Here is a 25,140-nt window from a genome sequence, read left to right as displayed (position 1 = left end):
TTCTGCTTTGTTTTTTTCCATTCTTTATAATTGTCCCAGATTAATTCACACACACTTTAGTTTTCATATTAAAGATAAAATGAATGATACTTCATTGATCCCTGAGGGGAAATTCTCTTTTCGCCTACCTCATCTCGCTCTCCATGACACACATGTAGATGAGAGAAAGCTTGGCAGTGAAGGGCAGCCCCCCCGTACCAGCCTTGCTCAAGGGCCCACGGACATGTGACTATCCTGATGAAGCCAGGCTTGAAGTGGCAACCTTCCGATCACAAGCCAAGAGGCTAAGCCCACTGAGTCACTCCAATATATAATAGCAGGTGGAGTTACAAAAAAAATAAATACACAACTAACGAAAAAGAAGTTCAAACTGAGTAGCTCAGTAGGTAGTGAATCATAGCGATGGTCTGATCCCTCTCAGCTCTGCGTGTGGGATTTACAAGTCTCCTCTGTGTGTGCTAGAGCTTCCTGCATGCACGGCTTCCCTCCACAGACCGTAGACGTGGTTTAGGCGAACTCGTGTCTATGAACTGCCATTAATCTCTGAGATTTGTGTGTGTGCCCTACAATGAACTGGCAATATACCCAAATGACCCCTGTGCCACCCAGGATAAATGGATGCTTTACCAAAAATGATATGAGCGATCTGGTTGTTCTGCTAACACATCAATGAAGTCTCTCTCTACGCAAAGGCCATGTTTGGTTCACCGTAAAAAAAAAAAAACGTGCGACACGGTCTGATGCAATTTTGTTTTCTGAGCAGATTAACCTTGATCTAATACCACCACAAGATGCTATTACGTAAATCTATATGTATTATGGTAACATTGCTCATTCGAAATAAGAAATTAAGCACTGCCATATCATATTATTGACCTTACCATAACTAACTCAACTGCAAACACAACTACCTAGATGATATTCACAGCACAGCTTGTGCGACAGGTGATGGAACTCATGTTCTTTGCAGTTGCTCTCACTTCAAACATCCTAGACCGGCGCTACCAAAAAAACACAAAACAAAACAAGACATTACCTCATCAGGGCTCAGAGTCGGCCGCAGCTCAGCTGTAAACCGCCAGTCCCTGGTCGCAGGTTACAGCCCACGGGAGGACTGTACGCACACGTGATTCATCTACCGCGGCATGTCTCCCGAGAAACGCGCCCGGCCATACTAAAGCCAGACGTTTTACCAGTTCGGCTGAAGGATGCAGCCCTGGATGTCACTCCTGTACCTGCTTGTGGGTATCGGCTCATCGGGGACGTCACCCATCGCTCGGGGGTCGCAGCCATGTTTGGAGGACGTCAGATTCGCTCAGGTTGGCGGCAGCACCGGATTCTCATTCACCACTTATGTCCATTTTGCAACAATACATTTACACCCTATACTGGATAAGTGATTATGGAAAATATAGAGGAAAATAAATGAAAAGTTTATGGGGAAAAATGGCCAATAAATACACCTACCATACATGAATCTGTTTTAAATATTTGCCACTTATTGATTTAATTTTATATTTATTGCATGCAGTATTGTGAATACATTGAATAGTAATATATATGTTAATATATATTTTAACAATATATACATTTGTTTCTACAACTTTTACTATAAATCGATTATTTTTGTTTTTCAGGGTGTTGAAATTTTCCTATAAATCCAGAAAATCTTGTAATTATACGCATGTTAAAACCGTACTTTGCATAATGCATAAACAATGTATCTCTGAGCATGCAGCAGGCTTTATGATGATTATAGAGAGTTTGCTGAGCTGCCTGGTTACTTAAAGGAGTACCTGAGAAAGTTCTACCATCTGGATGGGAGCCACGGACTTCGCAGCGAGAGGGACGTCACAGCCGTGGAGACCAAGATTGGAGAGATGCAGGCCTTCTTTGGCCTGGAGAAGAGCGGACAGCTTGACCCCCGAACCCTGGAGGTGATGAAGAGGGAAAGATGCGGAGTGCCGGACGTTCAGCAGTACAATTCCCAGCCCAACAGACCCAAGTGGAAGAACCACACCATCACTTACAGGTGCGGGTCCTGGATGTTCTGTTTCCCACAGACAGGAACAATATATCTACAGAATTAAGGTTAAACTTACTGCTTTGACTCAGTTTATGATTCTTCTCGTGAGAAATTATCTCCATTTCAACTACCTGGACACCGTGAAATGAGGTTTCTAAAAGCTCTTAGCCGATTATTCTCCTTGCCTATCCCATCATATATCTCACTCAAAATGTCCTTTATTTATTTATACGAAATGTCCATCGTTTAATCTCTTATGCTGTTTATTCCTACCAGAGAAATATTAGACATAATTCCAAGAAGAAAAGGTAATTTACTGAGAATTCAGGTGACCTTTTGAGGTGGGAGTGGAGAGCTGTTAGAGATGGATGCTGATAGTCAGACAGATTCTGGATAAATCATAACACAAGGTATATACTAGTCCGAGTTACATACTGTATGACGACCTACAGGATTCAGAACTACACTCCTGACCTGACAAAGCAAGAGGTGGAGAACACATTCCGCAGAGCCCTGAAGATCTGGAGCGATGTAGCTCCACTGAGGTTTATCAGAGTTGACCACGGGGAAGCAGACATCATGATAAACTTTGCTTCGAAAGGTACTGGCTGTGATCAAAATTGACTGGATACGATAGACAGTAATTGATTCTGTTTCTTCATCACAGGAAATTAATGTTTGCTGAATTCGGACTGTATGCTAACCCAAGGAGGTCGCCACACGGATCTGTGAACTAGTCACGCCTAACAAAAACAAACGGCTTCCGTCTTCACCTGCAGGACATGGCGATTTCTTTCCCTTTGACGGCCCCAGCGGCGTACTGGCTCACGCTTTCGAACCTGGGGAGGACTTAGGGGGTGACGTGCACTTTGATGAGGACGAGGTCTGGAGGATGGGACGCCGTAAGCCTGGTAATGCCTGGCCTTGATGTCGAGGAGTCTGAGTGGGCGGGGGTGATAAACGGGGACAGGTAAGAATGCGGGTTATGACATGCCGTCTGTTTCAGGTTACGACCTGTTTACCGTGGCTGCTCACGAGCTGGGACATTCACTGGGCCTCCCTCATTCCAAGGACCCTTCGGCCCTCATGTACCCCAGCTACAGATACAGCAGCATGGCCCAGTACACCCTGCCCAGAGACGATGCCCTTGCGATCCAGGCACTGTACGGTAGGGGAAAAAAACCGACGGCTTTATGAGGCCACAGTAATAACATTTTACAGAGTCAGTACCTGCACACATAGGCACAACAAATAGATCCCACTTGTCCTGTCTAGGATCTTATAAGACCATAAAGCTGGGGGTAATGGCCCCTCCAGAGAAATGCAATCCCGGCATGACTTTCGATGCAGTGGCGATGATCGGGCAGGAATTAGCTTTCTTCAAAAACAGGTATGGGACCTTCTTAATGCTAATCACTTTAAGGTATTTAATTGTGATTATCAATGAAGTTGTGACATAGATCTGCACATAGTTGAAGATTCCTTACATGACTCAGAATAACTATTTCACTACATAGTTCCTTGCATAACTTCCGACCCTCCCACCCTGCACTGGATATCCTTTTGTAAGATGGAGGGATGAAAGCAGATGACTTCACTGGGGCAGAGTCACCCTTTTCCACAATGACAGCTTTCAGTCTAGTTGGTGCCTACCAGGTTTGTACACTGGTTAGCAAAGATGTTCAATCACTACAATTTTCTACAGCTGGATCTGGAGCACAGATCATTGGACTTGTAAAATCATGTCACCTTAGTGTAGCAGCATATTCCTGTAGTAGATCACCTGCAGTACATCGCCTTAGTGTAGCAGCATATTCCTGTAGTAGATCACCTGCAGTACATCGCCTTAGTGTAGCAGCATATTCTTGTAGTAGATCACCTTCAGTACATCACCTTACTGTAGCAGCATATTCCTGTAGTAGATCACCTTCAGTACATCACCTTACTGTAGCAGCATATTCCTGTAGTAGATCACCTGCAGTACATCACCTTAGTATATCAGCATATTCCTGTAGTATATCATGGGCAGTACATCACCTTAGTATAGCAGCATATTCCTGTGCTTCGCACCATTCTTCTAACAAAATAACTGGTTTCTGCAGAAGACCAGTGCCCCCTACAGCATGATGCTGCCATCACCACACTTCTCCCTTTGAAGCACCGCCTGTTTCTTGTTTATTGAGCTAATAGTGCTAACTAGGGTATCAACAGGGGCGGAGGAGGGGTGTCAGTAAATTTTGCCGATCAGAGGGGGTTGCGAGGGCGAAGGGGTGCTCAGTAACATTTGCCTTTGGTACACTGGGGTAAAGGGAGGGGCAGCCCCTCCTGTGCCACTGCGTATCGGTATCAGCTGAATATTATTTTGTGCCCTTTCCATCTCCATGCATTTACATTCGGCTACACTGGTAAATTCAGCCCAGGGTTCCATCTTCGTTTTCACACTTTTCCTTTAGATTCACCACCTGACAAACAACACCTGCATGGATCAGTATTTTTATCCAGTAAATGAGATAGATAGTAACTATCCTTGCTAGAACAATTTTTCACTTGACTGTGCAACAGTCTGAATCCGTACACAAGCAGCACATTTCACTTTTAGCTTTAGTTCCTGCTGTCACGCAGAATTCATTCTGGCTTTAAACGTTTCCAGTCTGCAATCAAATTCATTTACTCGGCAACATTTGAAGCAATGATTTTGCAAGGAACAGTAAATGCTGTAGCTTAATAGGTCCTCGTTAAACTGGGTACAAAAAAGCAAATGCTTCCAATCAGAAGCTTTGATAATGATAAAACAATCTGAAACCTATTGTGAGGCATTACCACTTTACAAACAGAGAATAAACAAACATAATGAAATGGTACAATAACTCAGCATGGGTATATATGAGGTCTCACACACCCAGGATTGCAGGGACGGACTTGTGTGCATTTTGCATGTTTTTCCCTGTCTAATGCATCCCTCCTCGAGCAGCTCAGTTTCCTTCCACAGTACAAAGAGGAAATGTACACAGACTGGCCTCTGAAACCTGCCTTTACGGGGGGGAGCGGGGGGGGGGGGGGGGGGGGGGGGGATTATGTGTGTACCCTGCACCGTTCTCTCTAGGACAGGCTCCAGGCTGCAAACCTGCACTGCATGAATAGAAAAATGGAGAAATATTAACAGCATGAAAACAAATTGCAAGTGCAATGTTCGCATGAATCAATAAACAAACCGGGGGAAGACTTCAGTTTCATAAAAGCTGAGTGTGTGCTAATCTTTAATAGACATATATCTCAATGTTTCCTGGTGCATAAGTTACATGTGGCTGAGAGCTACAGGGCCAGATCATCAGTACTTTCTGAGAGAGGGGTACAGCAGCACCTACCTGCCCAGCATCGGCTCACCCGTGGATGCTGCCTATGACATCGCAAGCAAGGGCGTGGCCTACATCTTCACTGGTAGGGCACATTCTAACTGCCATATAACACTGAGAGAAGTTTTACAAAATAGATCGCATTGAAAATGAAACTATCGCATGCTGATTGAAGTGGATTTAAGTGGGTCATGCGTTTGCTGTTAAGTGATCTTAGTACAACAAATTGTTTTGTTCAACAAGCTGGCAGATGCCAGTTTACTGACACCTTCATGCGGTGTCTTGCAGGTTCTAAGTACTGGATAGTGCAGCAGTTAAATAAGAAGAGCTACTATCAGGGATCTATCTATGACTTTGGATTTCCTCCAGGAGTGAAGCAGATTGATGCTGCTGTCCACGTGAATACGTTTGGGAAAACGTATTTCTTTGTAAGAGATGTGTACTACAGGTAACAATGTCCTTTGTATGCAGTTCTTATTAAAAATGGATGAATGCACAATTTTAAAATGATATAATATAAAAGCAGATTGCACAAGACTAAAAACAAATACAGTGAAATAACTTAAGAGCTGTCTTCAGAAGATGGGGATTGGCTGAACATACTTTTATTTGTATAATTGCACATTTTATGCCCTTCCACCATACTGACGGGGGGGGGGAGGGGGGGGGGGTTAAAATTGAGATCAAACCCACTTTACATAATCCAGCAAATTTGCATTCTTTAAAGGTATGATGAGGACGAAAATGCAATGGACCCAGGCTACCCAAGAAAAATCAAAACTGATTGGCCAATCATTGGAAATAGAATCGATGCTGCATTTGAACATTCAGGTAAGATGTCTCAGTGTTTCATTCATGCGTGACTCCTAGATGAGACAGTACACATTTCTTTTGTTTTGTATGTTGTTTAGAGAGGAAATATTCACGCATAAGCTATTGCTGTTGTGAAACGTAATCAAATAACGCAAATCTTGACTTACAACAGGATACATCCACTTCTTCTCCGGAAAAACAGTGCATACGTTTGACTACATAAGGCAGCGGATGTGGTATGCAGGAACAGCTAATGCCTGGCTGGGCTGCTGACACCTAGTGGCAAAGAGACAGAATAACAAGGCAGCAGGAGATCTATGAGGAAGAAAATATGTGAATGCAGAGTTTCAACCCACTATTCGGGGACTCCCAGAGGGTCCACGTTTTTGTTCCCTCCCAGCTCCCTGCCAGACAGCTGATATTTTTGCTCCCTGATAGACAGCCCATGTTTTGCTCCCTCCCAGCTGGCCCATATTTTTGCTCCCTGCCAGACAGCCAATATTTCTGCTTACTCCAATCAGAGGGAGCAAAAACGCGAACGGAGGACCCAGCTTAGGAACACTTATCCAAGAGCCCTGACTAATTTAGAACATTCCCACAATTTTCATGTGCTGATGATTTTCCATAAACTTTGAAATTACTAAATTACTCAAATGGCACCTTGATTCTTCAGGTTCTCTCAAATAAATGCACTATACAACATTAGTGAAGTATACTATTATAAGTACACTAATACCACATGGACTTTTACATGTCTTAGCTTAAGAGTAGGAGCTGAATGTTGGCCTAAGTGTGGTAAACAGCGAAACTGCTGCAAAACACAGAGCTGTCACACTGACGCAGTCGTTTAACTAAAGACGGCCCTCCCCAAACCTTCGCGCTCACAAGCCGAGCTCAGGTGGTTCAAAATCTATTACTAAGAAACTGCCAGCATTTGAAATGCTGATGAAATGAAACACTACATTTCATTCATCTCTCAAGACATATTTAACTAAAAAGACTCTGCAGCTATAACAAACCAAGTATATCTGTGCTAATCTCAAAGTCTCATTAATCTGAAGCATCGTTTTTGTCGTACACTGTTGTCTTCCTGTCCTGCTGTATTCCTGAAGGAACCGCCCCCCCCACTTTGGAATGGTGTGACGTTAACACTAATACAGCGAATCATGCCGACATACGAACCAAAACATTCCCACAGACGCACAGCCAGACCCCAACACTTACCTGGACAGGCAGTTCAGAACAGGTGCATGTATGAGTGTAGTTAGTTAAATATTTTAATTGAAAACCGAGCTTCAACACAAAAGCACACAGTGGGCGCACATTAATACAAATGGGAAGAACCATTTTCTTTTTACATCGTAACACTGCTTGAGGACATAAATACAAAGAGGCAGTTTGTAGTTTTCATACAATACAAAAAGGACCAGACTGGCTCAGCAGAGATGGAAAACAACAAGGAAGAGAACTACAGGTCAAACAAGCTTTACTTTTAAGCAAAAAAAAAAAAGCTGTTCTGACTTTAAATTAGTGGGTGTTGAGGCTGACGTCTTATTTTCTTATAGAAAGAAATTAAAAGTGCATGGAATCTCTTTCAAAGTTAAAAAAAAAAAAAACCATCATTCCCTTTACCGAGTCCCTGTCTTCCGCTAACCGAGCTGCTTGGAGTACATCATGTTCTGTAGGCATACCTGACACACGTGTGACTGCACGCCGTTGAAGACGAAGGGGTTGAATTTGATTATGAGGTGGAGATACCAGCGATCACATTCAGTTTCCAGCAGTAGGATTTGACAGTTGCTTAGTATTGGTCAGCCGAAACCCTGCAAGGCCGTCTCAGTGGCCACAGGTACAGCGAATGGAAAACCGTGGATGGTGCCCATCAGCATGGCCACCTAAACGAAGGCCGTCCCTCTCGGCAACTGCATAGGATTATTCGTCATAGTGCAGCGATGACAGGAACTTATCGACGTCCAGGTCATCAGGGAAGGAATCAAGCAGCCTCTTTTGTTTCTAGTTGGTAGTGAACAAATTGCATATAAATGTAATAAATGTAATTAAGACACAGCAATTAAAGGTGGAAACAACTGACAAAGGAAGAGGAAACAGAATGAAGCAGACTTGCTTCTGCTCACCTTAGACTTTTTCTTACTGGACGCTGACCCAGAGAGATGAAGCTCTTTCTTGGCAGTTGGGGTGGTGTGTGATTCCGACTGCTTGCGCTTTTTGGCCTTGGGAGCCACCGTAGCGATGTTCACTGCGGCGGACGCCACGCCCTGCTGTAGAATGCTGTCCTTTAGGGGCGTGCCGGCCCTGCCGGCACGGGACAGGGAGATGAGCGTCTGGGCAGCCATGTTGATGCTGCTCTCGCTGCCGGCCTCGCTGGCCGGGCTGCAGGTGGGGACGTCGGGCGTGGCGACGAGGTGCCGGGGGGTGCCCTCCCGCTCCCGGCCGTGCCGCTGCCGGATGGGAGTCCGCAGGCAGTCAGGAGGCTCCTCTGCCGCGCCACCCAGATTGGGAGTTCTGGGGTGGGACAGCTCGGAGCAGCCTAGCCCCGTCCTCTTAGAGGGCGTGGAGGCCGGGATCAGCCCCTGGATGTCCTGCAGCATCTCGGCGGCCTGCTTGGTCAGAGGGCTAGTCTTATTCGGGACTTTGCAAGAGCCAGCCTGGGAGATGGGTGCCGGAGATCCGATGGTGTTCGGGCCGGGCTCTCCCACCGGGGCAGGGCCCATGGGGTGATGCTCACACCGACTCCCTTCCAGTCTGTTCTCCTTATTAGCCGTGACATGGGGCGGCTCTAGCGAGGAGCCCCTCCGCTCTGCCCGACCCTCCCGGCCTTTGGCCTGTGGTTTCTCCCCAGCCTCTGTTCTGCTCCTCTGGTCCTCCTTCTTGGCGCCACCGGGCTTGGATTTGGCAGGCCCCGCGCTCTCGGCCACAGAGAATTCCCTCTTGTCCACGATCTGCTGCTTTCTCGCGAACACAGACCTGCCGGGAGCTTCCGCCGGCGTGGCCTCCGTCCTCACGATGGCGCTCGGAGCTTTCGCCACAAGACCGGCGTCACTTTTGGCGTTAGGGGATTTCTTAGTGTCACCCGCAGCACAGTCCAGGGGGGGCCTCTCATTCTCAGGCGTGGTCAGACTTTCGGGGCATTTTAACAGCTCGGCCCTTGCCGCCCTGCTGCCCCTGAGGATGGTTGGCTGTACGGTCCGGATCTTGGGACACCGGCTGCCCGAGCTGCCAGGACTCTCCTTGGGAGGCTGCCTGGCAGGGGACGCGCTGACAGCAGGGGACGAGGTAGAGGAGACGGCGGGGGGCTGAGAGACCACCGTCTGTGGTGTCACTGGGGGCGATGGGGCGATTCCGGATGGCGCGGCTGCGTCCGCATGGCCGGGGCTGTCGGTGTCGAAGCACAGCATCCTGCGGTGACTGGGAGCACTGGGGCCCGGGGCGGCTTCTGTGATGGCGGCATCTGAGAGTGTCAGGTGTCCTGGGCCCTGGGGGGCCAGGAGGGGGACAGCTGGCCTCAGTGGGATCTCGACCTTCGCCTCCAACCCAGACACAGGAGCACCTGCTTTACCTGAAAGAAAGAGAAAATTAGCCTCATTAACCCAAATATGAATAAAAATCCAAAAAAAAAAAAAAATGACAGGAACGGTTTAGAAACCCTTCACTGTATAGGAGACATCGGTTAAAACAAGAAATAAATCAGCAAGTCTAAGATCAGCGTTTATCAATCATTTTATAATAATATATTAGTAAATAAATTCACTTACAATCAAAATTTAGAAATGTATTACAAAGATGTCTTCCACCTGAATTTACTGAGCTTACATATAACCAATTTCTGAGTATGCTTATTAACCCATCATTTTATATTGGAAAGTGATTTATAAGCTGTTTTGTAAATAGCAGGAGCAAGATATTACTAATACATTTTGAAATTTGTTGGTGAATCTTTTTATATATTAATCTATTATCCAACGATTAGTAAAATGAATGAAAAGGGTTTATTAATAGTCAAGGAGCAGACATTAAAGTGTTACACAAGTATTTAATCTGTCCTTCAAAACTGCACATACGACAAACAGTTCACTTTTCCGATGTGGGAGAACACGACTCACCAGAGCCGGCTGTTTCCTTGGGTGCCAGTCTGGGTTTCGATTTGGAGCTGGGTGTAACTTTCGCAGAAGTAACCGGCAAGGTCACCAGCTGTGCGAAGACGAAATGTTTCACGGGAAAAATAAGGGTGATTAACAATGAGCTCAGGAAACACAACTGGCAGGGATTCGCTTTACCTGATTGGAGACTATGGTAAATGTCCCAGTATTCTTTTGGCTGACCACAGATGCTGGTACCATCATGCTTTGCAGCATGGGCTGCACGGGTGATGTTATGATGAGTGTCGAACCTGAAATTACAGAGTAACGTTTTAAGGAAGAGAGCGGTTTACAACTGCAGACATAGCTTTTGATTTAGCAAAAAAAAATGTATCTGGAAGAAAAAGCATCCAATGCAAGTGGGAGACAATTAAGTGTGATTAAATCTGCATGGAGTTGTTCGTCATTTAAAAATCTGAAATCAATGCTAGAGGCCTACCAGATGGGTAGGTCTTTGAGGCATCCTGCGTCACAGAGATGGACCGAGCTCGAGGAGGAGTTGCCAGGATGTGTGTGGGGCTGGCCACCGGGCCTAGGGGAGAACCGTCGGGCAGCACCACCACGCCAGGCGAGTGACTGACCATCGACTGATCCGTCACGATGAAGTAGTTGCTGGAGCCCCCATAAGAGGCTGCAGAGGGCAGCAACTGGATAAACCCCCCTTCTGACACCAATTCGCCGGGAAGCGAGAGTTGCAGGTTCTCGTCCACACCAGCCACCGGCTCCGCGGGTTTGCCGGTGAGCTCTGTGCACTGTAAACAGCTCACAGCCTGCACGGTCTCCTCCGCCGTCACAGAGAAGCCTCCTGGAGCTTTGGCGGGGGACTTGGCCGGCGAGGAGAGGATGATGGTGGGGACCTGGTCGCCCGTGATGCTGGAGACCGCCTGGCAGAGGGCAGAATCTCCTGCCTGCTCGTCGCTGATGATGATCTTCAGCGAGACTATTTTACTAGTGTTGTGTTCCTTGGCAGGGGACGGGGCAAGGGCAGAAGACAATGAAAGAGTAGCTTCAGGTGGAGAAGCTGAACTATCTTCAGGAAGATGGGTGATCTCTTGTGTTGTTGCCGCTGAGCCTTGTGCAGCCTGACCAAGGGAGGGCGAACCTTTCTGGGAAGATGGGGAATGTTCCAGTGCTGCTTTCTGGTTATTTACAACTGCGCTGTCAGTATTAATGGACAAAGTAGGCGATGCTTCTGGAATTTGGGGTTCAGCAGAATGTTCCAGAACATGAGGAACCTCAATGGAAAAACCCAACACAGACACCTCAGCCGCCTCCAAATCCAGGCTGATCTCAGAGGTCCTCTCAGCAGGGTTGACCTCTCCAGCCTCAGAGGGGTCCCTCTCAGACTCGCATGGTGAAGTTCGACTTGGTCGTCCTCCAGGATCTTTGGAGGCCTGGGGGATTTGCTGGAACTCAGGCTGAAGAATAAACTGCCCAGCGTTCTCTTGCGATGTGGCACCAGATGGTCCGTCAACATCCATGCTTGTGTCTTCTTCTGGAGGCATTTCCGGGACATTCTCCACCACGGTCGGATTAGCGTCTTTGATGGGGCTGCCCTGTGGGAGAGGCTGCAAAGTCCTTGCCTCTCTATCGTCACAGACTAAGGTTTTGCCCTCAGTCGACATTTTCATCTGAGAAGGCAGATCTGGTCTTACTTCATCGGATGGACGTGGAGGATTCAATGCCTGAGTCGTCCTTGAGGTGCTTGAAAGAGGGTGTGTGATTTTCCTACTTTTCTTGCTTTTCAGCTCCGGTACTTTTTGCGTCCTCGTCTTTCTAGGAGTCTCGGTGCCAGGGGCTGAATCCTCAGGGCCAGCACCTTGAACACAACATCATCTGACAAATGAATATCATAGGACCAGTGCGGTACTGGGGAAGCAGTGCGGTCTGTCACCTGCAGATGACACTCATTACAGAGAGGTGACACCCACCCTGATCCGAGGTCACAGAAAAGCAGTCGCTCGGCTCCGCCTCATTGCTCTCCAAGCTGGGAGTGCTGGTGTTCACATCTCCGTGGTGATCGGCGTCGCTATTTTTGTCTTTACCTGGCCCGACAAAAACTGCGATTAAGCACAGGAGGACCATTCACACCATCACACCTACAAAATGACATTTTTCCTCTCTTTCATCCAAGCGCAAGAATCAATCCAGTATGACTGGACCACTTGTGAAACGTTATCTCGTCCCACAAAATTTTTTATTCCGGTAGCAGTAATCTACGAAATTCATAATTCCGGAAGACAATTCAGCTTTAGCTGCCAAAACAAAATCGGATCATGAACACTCATAAATGTAATTAAGTTTTTACCGCAATCGAAAAGGTCAAAGAGAGCTTGAAAGGCCGGATCCGATTCCGTCTGCTCTAGGATATCCTGGATGGCATCATCTGTCATGTGGATTTCTCCCTGCACAGACACACATCGAATCAGCTTTCACATGATAAAAAAATGAAGCGTTCAGACCCGAACCACACTGGAATCTACCCGTTTTGACTTTTGTTGGGGACTTTTCCCCACACAAGCTCTGCCCTAGTAATTTGCAGTTATGACCGATTTTTGACCTATAGAGAGCAGCAGCGTTCTCAGCTATTTAGAGTTTTGAAATATGCGAGCACTTCAGTGCCCTGAAGTTGCATATATTGCGGAGCCAGCTTACCTGCTGCACATGCACCCATTTGAGCTAAGGGGGCAACTGATCAGTTTGTGGCATCTTCCGCTTCGAGGAAAGGACCAATCGGAGACTTGGGATAAGGTTCATTACCTGTAGGCCGAGTATCTCATCTATGGACTGGTCCTGCTCCACTGAACTGCACGCTGCTTGCTTTGAGGCCTGAGGACTAATTTCACTAAAACAGACAGTTAAGCGTTAGAACATGTTTGCTTTTGTGTGAGACTACGGCAGGATTTTTGCTGAATTTAGGTCAACATATTACGCAAGTGTTGGGTGGTCAGCTTCGTATCTTAGACATACAGAACCGAAGGGAGAAAAAAAACTGACACACCGCTGCCACCTGCTGTTCTAGAGAAGTATTTCACATGTATGTACAAGACAGTAAACCTAAATACACACACAAATCTGTCAGCTAACAAGGACGTAATTCCAGTTTAGACTGGGCTTCGGAGTTCACTGCAGCTCTACCTTCCCAGGATTTTGTTTATGTTTTCTGCCAGCTTTTCTTGCAGTGACTTGTCGTTCAGTATCTTCTCCCTTGCATTCTCTATAACCATTTGCTGAGGGAACACAACGGGAGCAGGGATCATAAACCGAACCAGTGATAAAACCCAAAGAACAACAGAAATAGATTATTCACTCCCAGGGAGGGGGGGGGCTGCACTCACGGGGAAATTCTCGCTGACTGCCTCCTGATGTGACTCGCTCTGCAGCTCCGGGGGGGGTACGTTAGGTAGCAAACTGCCCCGCCCCGGTCCACTGCACCCACTCAGGCCCCCTCCCCTCCTCCTCGGGGAGTCACTGAAAGAAACGAACGTGTAGGTCAGCACCTCCCTTTAAAAGGAAAGCAGAACACTCCCCATTTCACATACAGATATATTCGCAATAGCAAACTACACCACAGGATATCAGTCGAGCAGTTACCTACAGTCCCACAATTATTCGTTTAGGATGAAATTAAATAGTTTCCCACCAATCAGGTGCTTAACTGTATCTTTGTCATCTTTGCATTTTTTTCAACTGCACTAAAACCAACGAGAGCAACATTCCAGCTCAGCGTTTGACTTCACACATCATACACCTGAGGCTGACAATAAAAGACACTTTCACTTTGAAATTTTCCCGTATCAAATATGGGCAAAAATGAAAGCTCTCCATCACTTACCATTTTCTACGGGCAGGGGATAATGGACCGGGGTTTATCCTGTGCTCAGGAACCGCAACTTGCAGAGGGGAATCTCCTGTAGAGACAGTCGATAAACACCATTTAAAGAGCTACCCTTAAAGACCAAGCGGCTGAACCCTAATGGTGCTTTTCCACCACACTTTCGGTACTTTCCCCTTTCCAGTGACTTCCAGTCAAGTACCAGTCCCAGAAGTTCCAATACATAAAGTGTCAAACTAACTGGGGTACTTTTTTGGTACTTCGGGGTGAAACTTTCTTGTCGACTGGTTATTCAAACAGCCTGCGTGTGAAACACGATACAAAAGCCGTCTGAAAGAGAGTTATGAACTCAGAAAATGATAAAGAACAAAAATGTAAATGATAATGGATGCATAGGTAAAGGGAAAATCCAGTTTCTATGCCAGGGGAAACCTAAGACCTTCAAGTACCGTACTCGAAGAACCAAAAGTACAGTACCTGGTGCGGTGGAAAAGCGCCCTAAATGCGTCGCATCTTACGGTTCACGCTGATGAAAAGTCTGCTCCCATCCTGGACCTGAGGCTGGCAAATCGGAGTAGTCCGGGTCTGCAGGGAGCTGTAGCAAACTGCTGCCGTGTGTCCCAGAATGCTTTGAGGGGCAGAGATGGGGCTTGGAATGTAGTGGCCAGATGGGGCTGGGGATGAAGGAATCCTGGGGGCTGGGGACAAAGGGGATGACAGCGCCCTCTGCCGCCTCAGATTCATAATTCCGTTGCGAGTACGGACTGCAATGGAAAGCAATAGGAAGAAAAAAAAAATTAAACAATTTACTCTATTTATATGCTTCTTGCTCTCCTCTGACACAGATTGGTGAGACCAGAGCTTGGGGTCTGAGCACAGGGTCAGCTATTTGTCTAGTGCCCCTGAGGCAATACATGGTGAAGCGACTCAAAGGCCCAACAGTGGCATTAGACTGCCTGCCCCAGGATTAGAACCAGCAACCTTTCCGAACACGAGTCCTAACCTGCTGAGCGACAGTGACCCTGCACGCATTTCGACGCAGATGTTTAAAAGCCTCAGCTAAGCGTACGCTTACATCCGGAAGAAGCAACTTACGTCGCTGGTTCTGGTGCACCGCTGGTGAATTCTGCATACATCTAGATGAAAAAGAAAAGAAAAATAAAAGCACACACACACACAACCAAAATGTAGGCGGTTATTCAAGTATCACACGTCAGTTTACTAATGTGCAGGAACATCAAAAATTAACGGTCCTTACTTGATTTGGTTTAGAGTGAATTCTAACTTCTTCCACAATGATGTCATCATGGCGGGTATTTGTGGTTCTTGGCTGGTTTCTACGTAAATAATTAGGACACACAATGGGAATAAGACAATAGATAATTTAAGAACTAAACAGTAAAATGTCCAGGTCTGGGTGTACAGCTACCCTATGGGAATCACCTACCCGTGGCTTTAGCGGCAACATATTCATTCAAGATCGTTGTCAGATTTTTCCCAAACAAGGACTGCGAGAATAAAAAAAAATACATTCACCTGTGAGTCTGCTGACAGCTTTAAATATTGGCACACATTCTGCAAGCTCGGGAAATAAGGTAGTGCTGCCGTGATATACAAATCCGGGTGTGTCCATCGGCATGCATAAAGCACTTGGAAGTGGATAATATGAGATGTGACGACACAGATGACACTCACAAACACGCAGGCAGGGATTGTCCCATCGTCCGTGCTGTGCTCCGCGTATTCCTTCAGATTGGGGCTTTCTAAAATGAAGGCCTGGCTTGTAGCGGATAGACCCTCCTGTTGCAGGTAACCTTCAACCAAATCAAGACACGACATCCGTGACAATTAGCACCTGTAAATTAACTACCCACTGCGGGGATCACGGGGAATGTGGGCAAGATCCTTGACCAGGCAGGAAATGGAAAGATAACATCACGTTTTAGGCATCTAGACGTATACGTGGACGTGCACTTCCGAGACATGGCGAAGAGTTATGATTAAGCGTTATTAGCCTGTCCATTACACACCCTTATCTATCCAGTGCCAGGGGGACACACTGAAGACACTGGGAAACACACGTCTCTCTGACACGTACACGGTGCTACATCTTAATGGAGTATGTGCAGAATTTCGTAATCGTAAACAGATTGTATACGTGTACGTCTTTCATATTCCTTGTTTCGTATTACGTGTGCATAGGTCCTTAGCCATACAGCTAACATCAACCGCCTAAGTACTTTGGAATGCAAGATACTTTCAAGGGAAAGTTGCTGTCTTGTTTCTATGTTACTTTAAAACTGCACACACTTAATACACGTATGACATAATTATTAACCTCTGCCCTAAACTGAAGTAGGCACGATTTTTTTTTATTATACTTGCCACTTTCGTACAGTGGCTTGCTAACTGGCTAGTCGAGGGAAGATCAACATCTCCTCTGAGCCGTCGTACTCACCCAAAACAAGCCTCGCTATGTCGGACGGTAGCAACATAGCTGATTAGTTCAGTTATTCCCCAAAGAGAATTACATATACATCGTACAACATTCGAGGAGGCAAGGAACCGCAAAACTCTTGAAATTAATTTGACATTTCTCATCCCCAGCACGATCAAACTGGTTCAGACGTATTGTATGTCCCCTGAAATGGCGCGGAAATTCGGCATTCGTCGAACGGAAGTTGGACGAGAAACAACTCAGGATGAATCACGGGAAATGTAGTTTGTTCTAACCCGGGACCCAAAATTCCTACCTCATTATTTTGATTCAACCGGCAGTCTGTGTTTGTCCTGCGAAATCTATGCACGAAAACGCCACAGAGAACAGTTACAAAATTGCCACACGAGGCATATAGGATAAACTTGTGTTCTGAGATCTTAGATCTGTCGCGCTTTTTATACCTATCGACATGGCAATCAGAATCTGAAAATATGGTTGGTCTGTACAGATTTGTGACCCGGCGGAGGAGGGCATGCTTGCAGAGGGAGGCGCGATTTTAATGATGAGGTCAAGATCAGCATGCTGCGAACTACATAGAAAGTAATGTGTCCGATCAGAACATAAAAGCAAAGTATGTAACCAAACATTTGCATGACTACTCCGTTTTCGGATAATCACGTGGTCAATAATTAGGTCTGTTGTACTGTTACGGTGTTACTTATTACTGATCATTTGATGATCTTAGTTGTTATGGACCACTATGAAGATGATTTCCTGCAATGGTAGTTAATCGATTGCTATTTCGCTATGTACCCGGATTCCTGTGCAGGGTCTACTGTAGATAATAGATGGATTTGATCCTTTGCAGTCAAACTTGATATGGAGCAGTGGGCTTAACGTTTAGGCAAGTGCAGCAAACTTCCATTGCCAATTTTACTGTACATCTAGCTAGCTGACAAGCTGATTTCAGAATAATGATGTCGGTACTCTTAGATATAGTAATATTCCGTGTCTTATTTGAAGTAGGGACGTTTACAGTACGTGTAACGTGCACTGCCTTCCGGGAAGTTACTAGTGCACTGCTACTTTGGGTTTCCCCCTGCAGGCGTTTGTCAACATCACTGTGCAGCACATCCAGTAGTCGCGTTTTACTAGGAAATGAAAACAGAAACGAACTGTTCCGTTAAATCATGACAAAAAATGTTCAATGATGCACGATGAACTCGTTTGCAAAAGTAGTTTTCGGCACTATCTACTTCCTTGTACTCCTCAGGCATAATGAGTCTGCTTCTCCAAGAGCTTTTATTCTGCTGCCGTGGTTTAGAGAATGAAAAAGTCACAGAAAGAAAGGTAATGTTATGTTAGAGACGACCCCCCCCCCATGCATTGCCATTTGATCAGTCTGTGATTTGACAATTTGGTAACACCTCACTTAGAACAGCTATAATAATTCGTTATAGATATCTTCATAATGCAGTGTAATGGTCAGTATAAGCCATTATAATGCATTATGTAGGTATTTATAGTGCATATAGATGAGTACTTCATAGAGCATTCTTAATGCATAGAGCATTCATAATGCATAATAATCACAGCTATAGTGTGTTATGCCTTTTTAGAAATATAATAGCTGTGTTTATAATATTCTATGAATGCATTATAATGCATTATGAAGGTATCTATAATGCATTGTACATGGGTGCTTTAAGTAAAGTATTGCTCACAATTTCCCAGCCGGCCATCATTTGGTTCTCATTCTCCTCCTGTACAGAAAGAGGTGGAGCGCTTTCGTCAGCTCATTCGATCTCCTGATACCATACAAGAACTCGACCGCAATTCTGGAACCAAGAGTTCTAAAGGCTCAAAACAGCTCTCCTGGGATGCTGTTTTCAAGTAATTTCTCTTGTTTTTGAAGTTTATTTGTTAGCATTTTTCCATGGCCATAGAAAAGACATTTCTCATATGATCTTCCAGAATCTACGTTCAGAGATAAATTAGTTTGAAGAGTTTTATTACATTTTTGTCCTCTCAAAATAGCACCAAGTTTTTGGTCCATAGTCCTTCACTTAAATACAACCTTTTTTGAAGGTTTCTGCAGCGGTACCTTCAAAAAGAGACTGAGGCATTGCAGTCTGGGAAAGCCAATGTGTCTGCCACGACGCAAGCCAACCGGCACAAAAAGATGCAGGAGATCAGCAGCCTGGTCAAATATTTTATTCGATGCGCGAACAAACGTAAGGGCTTTCTGTCTGTCATTTGTTTTTGTTTTGTTCGTCTCTTCCGTCTGGTGTCTCCTTGTCACAGCGTAACCAGTTTTCTCTATTCGCGTCAGGCGGGCCGCGGCTGAAGTGCGCAGACCTGCTCTGCCACATCATGGACGTCCTGGGCAGTTCCTACAGCTGCACTGCCTACGGTGAAGACTACAGCAGCCTCCTGCTGAAGGACATCCTGTCTGTCAGGAAGTACTGGTGTGAGATTACGCGACGGCAGTGGTGTGGTTAGTGCAGCCTTCCCATCTTAAATGACATGTAGTGATGATGACATGTAGGAGATTAAGGGGGGGGGGCATGATCCAGGTATATAAGATTCTAACTGGTCTAGATGATGTTCTACCAAATAGTTACTTCAATATTACTTCAAACACAAGATCTTGTGGCCATATCTGGAAATTAGCAGGAGAACATTTTAAAATGAATCTGGGGAAGCACTTCTTTACACAGCGTGTAGTTGGAGTGTGGAATAATCTTCCTGCTAGTGTAGCACAAGCTAAAACCCTGGGTTCCTTTAAATCAGAGCTAGATAAGATATTAACAACTTTAAGCTATTAGTTGAGTTCTCCCCAAACGAGCTTGATGGGCCGAACAACCTGCTCTCGTTTGTAAATTTCGTATGTTCTTAGGATGTTCCCAGTACGAGTGCTGATTTCACATTTTCCCCATCTTGTTCAGATTTATTGGATTTGTATTGCGGCTTCTTCAACGCTGGGTCTAGAGCTATCAACCGTGTCTTAGTGAGCAGGATCATCCACACTGTCGTTAAGGGCTGCTGTTCTCAGACTGATGGCCTTGCCCACACGCTGTTCTCCTTCTTCTCCAAAGCCCTGCTTCATGCTAGGTATGCTAATGTCCCCTGTCCACGTAACGGCTCTGATTTCATTTGGATCCGTCTCGAGTGTTAACGTTTTTCTGTATCACGCAGGAAAGAGAAGCACCTGGTTGTCGTAGAGCACCTGGTATCTGCCCTGAACATCTTTCTGAGGTCTTCAGCCATGAATTGCCGCATTCGGGTGTGTCAGCTTGGGGAGGAACTCCTGCCCTCCGTCCTGTACATCTGGGCTCAGATGCGGCCCAGTCCCATGCTGAAGGAGGAGCTGGTGGAGTTCTTTAGCTTGCAGCTGTGTGTTCACCATCCAAGAGGAGCAAAGACTGAGGATACAGGTGCAGAAAGATAGAGCTGGTGTTGCTTCTGATCTGCTAGCTATTTAAAAATATTATTCGGTATAAGGGGGAAATACCCATGTAATATTTCCCTGGGACGTAGGTGCCTATGCTGAGGATTGGACGAAATGGCAGAGTCTGCTCTATAACCTTTATGACGTCCTTGTGAGTGAGATCGGCCAGATAGGCAGCCGAGGGAAGTATGTCACGGGTTCACGTCACATCGCGGTGAAGGAGAACATCATTGAGTTGACTGCGGACATTTGCCACCAGGTAGAAACGTCTCGTGGTCTCTGTTGTGAGTTTACAGGTGATCACCTGATCCTTGGCGTTGCATCTTCTGTGTCTTGTTGGGCTATGATTCTGTGTTCCAGCTCTTTAGCCAGGAGACGCAGGTCCTGGAGGTCACCCAGGCACACTTGAGGACGACCCAGTGGGAGTGTCCCCAGGCAACCCCCAGCAAACGAAGACGGATCGAACTGGGTTGGGAGGTTCTTAGAGACCATCTCCAGCCGTCTAAGAGTGACTTTGACATTATTCCATGGTGAGACATTTATCAAACATCTTAGTAGACCGTTTAAAGACCACATTTATACTTGGTTCGATGTTTTTGATTCATGTTTTTTTGCAACATTCTACATACTGTCTGTATATTTGGGATCTCAGGGCTGGATTTGGGTTAGTTTACCAGTGCTTGGTGTCTCTTCTCAGGTTGCAAATTAGCTCAATGTTAGCCTCCAAGTATCCTTCACTCCTTCCTGGGAAGGACCTGGTTCCCCTGCTATCGACACTTTGTCAGCTGCTGTCAGAGCAGCGGCGAGGAGAGCGGGGACCCTACGTTCTACGTTGCCTGCGGGAAGTGGCCCGTTGCCAGGCCCTGCATCCTGACCGTGCTCACGCCCAGGGCCCCGAGTTACATAAGCTGTGGAGCCGCATCTGGACTCTGGCCATACGAGGCGCCGGCTTCCCGCAGACTGAGGCTCTCAGCCTGGACCTCCTGGAGACCATCATTCAGGGGGGGCTCATTCCTATTGATAAGGAGTTCTGGAGACTCTTCACCAGCTCTGCTTACAAGCCATCCAGGTATTTTATTCGACGTGAATTGCAGGCCACGTGGGCATTAAGCTGCACACCAAGTTTGATGACGTTGCTCTGTGGGTATTCCGTCCATAGAGCTGCTGCGACCTGCCTGGCCCAGGCTTTGCTGAAATGTGCGCCCCTGAAAATGACTGATCCAGGCCCAGACCACCTAGCTGTGGAAGGCTTTGGGCTGCCCGGCTTCAAAGAGTCGAGTATTAGCTGGCTGCTGAACAGCAACCAGAGTGAAGAAATGGAGGAGGGCAGCAAGCCTCATCTTATTGTCTCCAGGTACATGTGATCTTTCTTTTCTGTAAGTCCTTTCCTCAGTAGCTTTGACTCATGTTGTCATCGAGCATATGCTAATTTCTTTCTGTTACCTATAGGAATTTTCCAGATCTCGTAATTCCCAGGATTCTTGTATCTTTGACTCTCAAAGACACCAGGGCTGGCATGTTGTTGTTTCTTAAAGATTCACCAGTTTCTGAGAGGTGAGGGTATGGGTACGTCTTCGCTGAATGTCTAGGGCCAGACTTAGTGCCCCTGAAAAGTCCTTCACAATCTCAAATGGTGTCTCTTTCTTCTGAAGATCTTCAGCCCAAGATAGTGCTTCATGTGCGGGCAAAGAGGACCTGTGTGAGATAGAGAGAATGTACCTCCATTTCTCCTTCGATGAGGAGCTCTGTCCCGCCGTGAAGTTGACGAGCACTGCGTCATTGTCTGGAGATCCTCAGGTCACGGTTGTTCAGGGCTTGAAGGACAAAGTGGAAAAGGACTTACTTTTTGCAGCTGATAACCTGCTCAACTGCTATTCCCCTGAGGTGAGAATGTGAAGCGTGTGAATGAACACAGTACAGCTGGACATAGACGTCTAAATGGCACTTGTTGGCGTAGTAGAATGCCCACCAACGACTCTCTGTTCTGGTGCAGTCACAGTCCACCCCTCCAGAATGTCTGGTCCGATGTTGTACCCTCCTAACGGGCATCCTGGGCGCATACGTGTGCACTGGGATCCTCAGCGAAGAAGATGCTTGCGGGTCCTCGCTCTTCCAAAAAGCCAAGGTTGGCTGGCACATGGGGGGCATTTTAGGGGAAGTCTAGCTTTAGGGCATTAATGTGACCTGTTTTCTGTTGAATTCTGGCTGGATTTTGCAGTCGGTCGCTCGGCATCTGAATGAATACATCGGCACAGTGAAGGGAAGGATGACAGATGATGGTATTAATTCTACTCTGAAGACCGTCATGCAACTCTGCACAGATGGCATCTGCAGAGGGACAAAAGTAAGATACCATTGACATTTACACATTTAGCAGGCACTTCTGTCCTAAGAGATGTGTAAGTGAGGCAAATGGCACGTTATAGACAAACGTACTGTGAACTAGGCATAAGTGCAGCTAGACTGAGCTTCCAGTGAATGGCCAGATATGAGAGTAAGCAGTATTGGTGCAGGATCTACACAAGAACTTCTAACAAAGCGAGGACCTAATAGGACCATTCAAGGACCGGAAGTACAGCACAAGAACCTTCAAGGAACGTAAAGAGGCATTAGGCTGGTAGACGAATTCCCGGAGCAGATGGGTCACTGCTTAATGGGGGCGTAACAATTCACGAGTTCTAATCAATGTATCGATTCCTAAGGTCACAATATGATTTAATCGACTCATTTAGCAAATATCGACTCATTAAACCATGACAATACGCTGAAACGCTGCCAAAAGCTGAAAAGCTTATGATTTACACCCCTATTGATCAGGCCTGTCTCTTATTAATACTGACTGTATTTTTATTTGTTTTCATTGTTCTGTTTCTTTGATAGGGCAGAATGAGGTCAGTCTCCTGCAGCTTGTTCTTAAGTTCCTTGCCATCACGACTACTGACTGAACTGTGTGAAATATGCAAAATGATGGTGAGTCTCACCTGATGCGTTCAGGTGACAGGTGCCCGAGTAAGAGAGGAGGAGGAATGCCTGGTGGGATATGCAGATTGTGATGTCACCTTTGGAATTCGTCTCGTTCCGTTGTCTCCAGCTGACAAACCCGTCTAAAAAAGGCAGTGTGGCAGTAGATGAAGATCACACGGAAGACGACCTGGAGATGACCCGGACTCAGGCAGACGATCTGGGCCACATCGACCTGATCGGCGGTGGAGAATCGGTTGCTTCCAGCTCAGGCAGCAAACTCCAGCAGGTGGCAGATGGCGCCGGAGTTCAGAACTCCACAGGTGCCCGTCTAACCGCTCTTGGCCAAATCAATCCAGTGTGGCGTTTAGGCCTGATTGTCTAACACCTTCTTGCCCTTCTGATCGCTTTTCCGTCTTGCACAGGTGCCCAAAGTGCACTGGCTGAGGAGCTCCTGACCAAACAGGACTTGGCTTTCCTTGCCACCCTCAGGTTCCTCTGCCTCTGTGCGTCTGCCGAGCTCACGCACGGACTCTCCTTCAAGCCACCCGAGATCCGACACCGGCTTCTCCTGCTCGTCGACCAGATCGACCTTGCAAAGCCGCTGCATCTTAACATGGCGAGTCGCCTGCTTCTAGATCAGCTGTTGAATTGTGGGAATTAAAAAAAACAGTGAATTTTGAATTAACTGTAAAAAAATGATTTTTTTTTATTGCTGTTTTTTGTTTTTGTCCTACAGTACCTGACATTGCTGAATAAAATACCAGCAGTGGATACATGTTTAACAGCAGAAGATTTTGATTCGCTTTTAAGTCCTCTAGCGTAAGGAGAGATTCGTTTTTTTTATACCATTTGTTTATGTCATCTTTGTTTAGTCAATCTTTGAAGATCTCACATAAACTCTCTTTCCCACAATCCACCTGGTTGACAGGGATTTATGCTCTTTGTACCGCCAAGACCAGGAGGTCTGTGCCACTATTCTACGGGGCCTCCTCTCCTGCATCTGCAGCCTGAGCCAGACACAGGACCCGGGTGAAGATATGCGCCACGTGCAGGGGGCTCTTCTCAAAGTGGTCTCTGGCTTCTGGTGAGGCTCCCGGTGGCGCTTCTGAAGATGCTGCTTTTAGGACCGGTTCTACAGTGAATGCGTCACTGGCAACACCTTAAGATGTTCTCCAGAGTGGCCATTGATGAACTCTGCTGCTCAGTTGGTTCTTACTTTCCTGTTAGCATCCTGGCCCGGACTGGCAAAAGCATAACTTCTGTGCGGGTGGCCTTGGTGCAGTGTTTGGTGGCCTTGCTGGAGGTAAGATCCTCATCTGTAGACCACTCCATGGACAAGGAAATGCTCACTTGTTATTACAACCATCCATGCAACCAAAGTGGATTCATATGTTCTAAAGTCATTCTGTGCCACGCTAAGTGCGCTAATGTTGAACCTGTCACCCAACCCCATCTTCAAGGTGGACCCTTGCTGTAGGTGGGCAGTTCTGACCCTGCCGGAGGAGGAACCCGTATCAGCTGTCCTTCCATCCTTCCTCGCGGATCCCCACCATCACGTCCGCATGAAGGCAGCCTTGTTCGTGGACAGGTCTGTCCGGTCTGTGGTTTGACCATTGGAATAGATCGATAAACAATTGGAATAGGAATAGATCTATCAGTTGGAATAGACTAATTCATAGCATGTGTGGTCTCTCTTTTTAGAGCTTATAGACATCTTGTAGAAATATTATTGCCTTACTACATGTACACCAAAACTCCATCAATGCTGCATAAAATAAAAACCGAATAAAACGAAAGTAATAATACATACAATACATTATATATCTGAATAGTAAACGAAAGTGCAGTAGCGCAATATGGTATTATTTGCAGCAGCATTACTCATAGAGTAAATGAAAAAAAAGAAAAAAGATAGCAGGAGTCATGTGATTAAACATTAGCGGCCCAGTAAATGGTCAGACAGATTGGTGCATATGGATGTGTGGGTGTGTGCTTGGGTGATGTTAGAGTTGTTTTTTGTCTTGTTAAGGTGGTTGATGCTGTTGGGGTAGAAACTAGGGATTGTGAAGTTTTCTGGCAGGTCTGCGTCGTCTGTAGTCAT

At 46.3% G+C, this 25,140-nt stretch overlaps 3 protein-coding genes across 4 annotated transcripts in view; 2 read left to right on the top strand and 1 right to left on the bottom strand.

Moving 5' to 3' along the window:
- Positions 1 to 1,282: 1,282 nt before the first annotated feature.
- mmp20a (matrix metallopeptidase 20a (enamelysin)) lies at positions 1,283 to 6,465 on the top strand. Its single transcript, XM_048981591.1, is given in 10 exon segments — positions 1,283 to 1,319; positions 1,791 to 2,032; positions 2,479 to 2,627; positions 2,806 to 2,937; positions 3,033 to 3,230; positions 3,344 to 3,416; positions 5,322 to 5,464; positions 5,668 to 5,827; positions 6,107 to 6,210; positions 6,365 to 6,465. Coding segments are annotated over 9 exon segments (1,212 nt in total). The 5' UTR covers positions 1,283 to 1,319; positions 1,791 to 1,880.
- Positions 6,466 to 7,455: 990 nt separating this feature from the next.
- On the bottom strand, positions 7,456 to 16,857 carry npat (nuclear protein, ataxia-telangiectasia locus). The gene is made up of 17 exons (XM_048980188.1): positions 16,643 to 16,857; positions 15,880 to 15,998; positions 15,632 to 15,692; positions 15,443 to 15,521; positions 15,280 to 15,320; positions 14,703 to 14,948; positions 14,185 to 14,260; positions 13,688 to 13,820; positions 13,488 to 13,579; positions 13,110 to 13,194; positions 12,658 to 12,754; positions 12,281 to 12,394; positions 10,789 to 12,168; positions 10,488 to 10,600; positions 10,314 to 10,401; positions 8,328 to 9,769; positions 7,456 to 8,205 (listed from the first exon to the last, which is right to left on the bottom strand). The coding sequence occupies exons 1-17, from the start codon at positions 16,677 to 16,679 to the stop codon at positions 8,125 to 8,127; spliced, it is 4,284 nt and encodes a 1,427-aa protein (XP_048836145.1). The 5' UTR covers positions 16,680 to 16,857; the 3' UTR covers positions 7,456 to 8,124.
- Positions 16,858 to 17,005: 148 nt separating this feature from the next.
- Positions 17,006 to 25,140, top strand: part of atm (ATM serine/threonine kinase) — a 28,720-nt gene continuing 20,585 nt past the window's right edge. Inside the window, exons 1-22 of one of the 2 annotated variants that reach the window (XM_048980186.1) lie at positions 17,006 to 17,255; positions 17,898 to 17,974; positions 18,396 to 18,517; positions 18,713 to 18,858; positions 18,957 to 19,121; positions 19,573 to 19,738; positions 19,823 to 20,061; positions 20,165 to 20,334; positions 20,436 to 20,605; positions 20,773 to 21,144; positions 21,235 to 21,429; positions 21,525 to 21,629; positions 21,728 to 21,959; positions 22,069 to 22,200; positions 22,294 to 22,419; positions 22,956 to 23,045; positions 23,167 to 23,359; positions 23,462 to 23,655; positions 23,776 to 23,858; positions 23,968 to 24,123; positions 24,267 to 24,342; positions 24,500 to 24,627. In XM_048980186.1, coding sequence (XP_048836143.1) covers positions 17,903 to 17,974; positions 18,396 to 18,517; positions 18,713 to 18,858; positions 18,957 to 19,121; positions 19,573 to 19,738; positions 19,823 to 20,061; positions 20,165 to 20,334; positions 20,436 to 20,605; positions 20,773 to 21,144; positions 21,235 to 21,429; positions 21,525 to 21,629; positions 21,728 to 21,959; positions 22,069 to 22,200; positions 22,294 to 22,419; positions 22,956 to 23,045; positions 23,167 to 23,359; positions 23,462 to 23,655; positions 23,776 to 23,858; positions 23,968 to 24,123; positions 24,267 to 24,342; positions 24,500 to 24,627 — 3,332 coding nt within the window. In that variant the 5' untranslated portion in view covers positions 17,006 to 17,255; positions 17,898 to 17,902. Of the gene's footprint in view, positions 17,256 to 17,298; positions 17,529 to 17,897; positions 17,975 to 18,395; positions 18,518 to 18,712; positions 18,859 to 18,956; positions 19,122 to 19,572; positions 19,739 to 19,822; positions 20,062 to 20,164; positions 20,335 to 20,435; positions 20,606 to 20,772; positions 21,145 to 21,234; positions 21,430 to 21,524; positions 21,630 to 21,727; positions 21,960 to 22,068; positions 22,201 to 22,293; positions 22,420 to 22,955; positions 23,046 to 23,166; positions 23,360 to 23,461; positions 23,656 to 23,775; positions 23,859 to 23,967; positions 24,124 to 24,266; positions 24,343 to 24,499; positions 24,628 to 25,140 lie in introns of those variants that run through there. The other variant, XM_048980187.1, reaches the window with a different exon arrangement.

The sequence above is a fragment of the Brienomyrus brachyistius genome, chromosome 17, assembly GCF_023856365.1.
Source record: "Brienomyrus brachyistius isolate T26 chromosome 17, BBRACH_0.4, whole genome shotgun sequence".
In the NCBI taxonomy this organism is placed as follows: domain Eukaryota; kingdom Metazoa; phylum Chordata; class Actinopteri; order Osteoglossiformes; family Mormyridae; genus Brienomyrus; species Brienomyrus brachyistius.
This window is presented reverse-complemented; position numbering and strand designations above follow the sequence as displayed.

Bases quoted from the DNA above. Each gene is read 5' to 3' on its own strand.
- npat (XM_048980188.1), bottom strand. From the start codon at position 16,679: ATGTTGCTACCGTCCGACATAGCGAGGCTTGTTTTGG. The intron at 12,395-12,657 runs GTAAAAACTTAA...TTGTCGGGCCAG, and splicing joins CTTTGACCTTTTCGATTGCG to GTAAAGACAAAAATAGCGAC. The intron at 10,402-10,487 runs GTAAAGCGAATC...GTCTTCGCACAG, and splicing joins TTACCATAGTCTCCAATCAG to CTGGTGACCTTGCCGGTTAC.